The sequence below is a fragment of the Hipposideros armiger genome, unplaced genomic scaffold, assembly GCF_001890085.2.
Source record: "Hipposideros armiger isolate ML-2016 unplaced genomic scaffold, ASM189008v1 scaffold_81, whole genome shotgun sequence".
Classification (NCBI taxonomy): domain Eukaryota; kingdom Metazoa; phylum Chordata; class Mammalia; order Chiroptera; family Hipposideridae; genus Hipposideros; species Hipposideros armiger.
The window spans coordinates 1,426,792-1,430,336 of record NW_017731431.1 but is presented as its reverse complement, the minus strand read 5'-3'; the positions used below and the strand labels follow the sequence as shown (position 1 = coordinate 1,430,336).

The following is a 3,545-nucleotide window of genomic DNA, read 5'->3' as shown; positions in this document are numbered from 1 at the left end:
GGTGCTTCCCTTGTGTTCCGCGAATTTATGTTCACCTCTAGCAGGAGAAATTATAAATAAGTTTCTTCGAGTTAAAAGGCAAATCCTACCCATCTCTTTGTCACTATAAAGGGGAAAGCACCAGAGAGGAAAGAGACTGGCGTACTGCGCCCAACAACACTAAACAGGAATTCTCAGGGCGTCTAGGCCACTGCCTTCTTGCTCGGGTGCCTCAAAAGGTGGCCCTCTGGCACTCATGCACTTGCCTACGCGGCCCGGGAACGCTATCCTAACTTGGGAAGAAACTGGAACCGATCTATAAACAAACACCTTGCTCCTCCCCTCCCCTCCCGTCTCCTCCCCTCCCAGGAGTGCAAACAGCCTAGAGTGCCCGCGACATTGTACCCCTGGGAGACTCTTCCATCTCTGGGACGACCCTGGATGCAGCCCGCATGGAGCCGGCCCTCAGCTGGCAGGGATGCCACCTCGTGTAGGCGTCCACGGCTCTAGCCCGGGGGGCCAGAAGCGCCCGCCCGGGCGGATCCCAGAATCAACTCGCCAGTGCGCGCCCGGAACCAACAAGACGGGGCCTCGAGGATCGCCTGACCCCTCTCAACATCTGGCAAAGTCCAGACTAGAGAAGCCACCTCCTTGGGTGATAAAAGAACAAGTGAACGCCCAGAGGAATTCCGGTGCAAACCACGGAGCCGGGTTTCAGCGCAGCGGCCCCGACCCGGGCGCACTGGGGTGCCCACCTCTGTTAGGGCACAGACCTCTCTCCTGCCTTCTACTAATTTCTCTCTGCGCCCTGGTGCTTGAGTATCTTATCAAAACTATAGTGATCTCTGTCTCCCCCCTTACATACTTTTTCTAGTGTTTAATTTTACACACTGCTAGGGACGCATGCATTTTTTTACAGGCTTGTACATTACACATAGGCAATTGTACAAAGCACACAGGCTCGGATTTAACTCAGTGGCCAAGGTCAGGATGAAGGATATATTTATAATCAAAGTACAGACTCTGAAGATGATCAGTTAAATATGTTGTATCCAGATGTTCACTCTACCACTGGAAAGGAGAATTGATCTAGGGAAATANATCATGTCAATAGCACGCCTCTTCTAACTTCTAGGCCTTATAAGACAATTTCCCCAGGATCTGTTTTTCAACCTGCCTGCTACCTAGAAGATATTTTCTAAGTGGGCTAACCATCTTAATTCAATCTTATGTATTTGGAGACTAGCCTATTATCTCAGAGATAATATCAAATGCAGAGACTCACAAATTATAAGCCCCAGAGTTAGTTTCAGAATCTCTGAATGTCTCAAAATAAATTTGCTATATGCAGTCAAGAGACTGGGTAAATTCAGGACATATTTGTTCACGAATATGCTTGCTCCTCATTTGCAGAATATAGAGATATAGAGAAATTATTATCTGGCTTAGCTAGCTCCATATGCAGGGGTCTATCTATATGTAGTAAAAACAGAAGAATTTGGCAGTGTTCCTGCTTTCTACTAGATACAATTCTAACGAGAGGAATAAAAAAAGAAAGTCTTGTTTGGATTAGTAGTACTTTCAATTGAGCCCAGTATCTGAAGTGTTGACAAAAGCACTGTTGGGCTGCTTCCCAACCAAACATATCTGAGGGGCTGAAGAGAAAGTATTAATGGGGAAGTAGAATGAGCCACAAAAAAGTAATGGGAATTCTAAGTTCAGACAGGTCCTTAGTCAAGCAGCCACACTAAACTTCCCTTTGCAGAGTGTATGTGAGTATGATTGTGCTTCTCTGTCCGGTGGAATAGGCTCACTCACTGGCTGGCAAAACCCCCTACCCTTCCGCTTTTGAAATTCCATCTGGGCAAAGTCACTTACCTTCTGGGAACACTACTCTCATTTTGAGATAGCTGGTCGTGAGTCTGATTATGGATGCTTTGTCCAGCTGCGAGGTGATAGCCGAGGGCAAAGGCAGTAATTTAGCCAGTTCATAAAATTCACTGTTTTCCTTCTCCCTCCTAGTCCGGGCAGCATTTTTGGACTTCTCTTTCATTGTGTCTCGATCCCCCTTTCTTCTTACAACATAAGCTCCACAGATTCATCCAAAACCAAAAATAAACTTTCAATTAGAGGTCATTTTGGCAAAAAAATAATAATAAAATAAAATAAAGCATACGTTGAATGAAGAGACTGGTATCTTTCCTTCAGTGTATCACTGATAGTGGTAAAAGAACAACGCGGCTAACAATATTTTTCTTTAACGATACGGGATGCGAACATAGGAAAGTCGCTGATCCAGGGCAATCTGGTCAATCTCAGGAGTTTCTGTGTATCAAATGCAGGCGGGACCCCTGAAGAGCCAGCCTTTCCTTCTGTTCCGCGCTGCGAACCCGGGTCCTAGGAAAATCAACATAATAATCCCCGACGTCTGCTCTTCAGTCCCGTGGTACTGGAGGCGGCTCCGAGCCCCTTTGGGGAGAACAGGAAAGCCGGGCGTCTCTTTCAGGCCACTGTGAAGACAACAGCATCAGAGCGTAAGAGATCTGTGGCTCCACAATCACTCATGCCCTCGCCCCGAATTTCGGAAAGGGCCTCAGCGTGCCTCAGCTTTCATCGGTGATTTTGTTTGTTTTTTAAAATATGGAGAAATTAGCAGAGAGACTGAACTCCCTTGCAAATAATGCCACATTCTCCAGCCCCCTGGGAAGATGCCCAAACAACAAAACGCCTATTTCTGAAGACCCTTAGGAGACCCCCAGCCGCCGGTGCCCGTGCCCGCGCCCCCGGGCCAGGCGCAAGTCCCAGGAAAACAGGTTTCCGCAAATCCGAATTCCTCCACAGCGCTGCGGTCGCCTTTCAGTAACCCAACTGGGGCAGGTCTGGAACTTGGCTACCTCTCTAACTTGGTCTCAAGTCTCAAGGATTCCTCAAAAAGTGGCACTTACACATGAAGTCCCTCGGGACTGCCGAGGCGACCCAGCGCTCTCCCTGCCCAGCAGGGGCGACAACACGCCGGGCACTGCAGCGCCAGGTTAACAGGTGGCACATTCACGACAGCCCCTGGCACGCACCAGGGGGTAGGAGGCGGTCCGGCCTCTCTCCCTCAGCGGTAATGCTGCGGGAGCAGTTGGGAGGGCGCAGGGTGTCTTCCGCTTCACCTACCTTTAGTCCTCGATGGCGGCAAAAGGTGTGGAGGCGCCTGTCTCTTAATTGTACTCATGTCTACGGTCCAACTAAACTCCTCGGCCGGCCTCTCTGCTTCCCACCGGCAGAGAGGAGCAGTGCGCGCCCTGGCTCCCTTTTCTCTCCCCTGGTCATAAATTGGGGGAGGGGTGCGTGGCAGAAGGAAGGGAATGCAGGCTTTGGGACGGGTGAGGTGGTTTTAGAATCCTCCTCCTCGGTAGTTGCTACAAAGCCAGCATATTCCTAATTGGAAGCCGAAAACGCCCCCCTGTAACTTCTTTATACCTTACGCGGTTTAGCTTCAACTTCACTCCCGGGCTCTCTCTCTCCCGCCCTCCCTTAATGTCACTCACAAACCTCCTCGCCTCCGATTGGTCCGGCGA

The 3,545-nt window shown here is 49.7% G+C and overlaps 1 protein-coding gene across 6 annotated transcripts in view; it reads right to left on the bottom strand.

Annotated features, from left to right (window-relative positions):
• SIM1 (SIM bHLH transcription factor 1) overlaps positions 1–3,545 on the bottom strand; it is a 101,389-nt gene that overhangs the window by 74,501 nt on the left and 23,343 nt on the right. Inside the window, exons 1-2 of one of the 6 annotated variants that reach the window (XM_019643634.1) lie at positions 3,448–3,468; positions 1,858–2,489 (exon numbers count right to left, since the gene is read on the bottom strand). In XM_019643634.1, coding sequence (XP_019499179.1) covers positions 1,858–2,032 — 175 coding nt within the window. In that variant the 5' untranslated portion in view covers positions 2,033–2,489; positions 3,448–3,468. The other 5 variants (XM_019643630.1, XM_019643632.1, XM_019643633.1 and 2 more) reach the window with 5 other exon arrangements.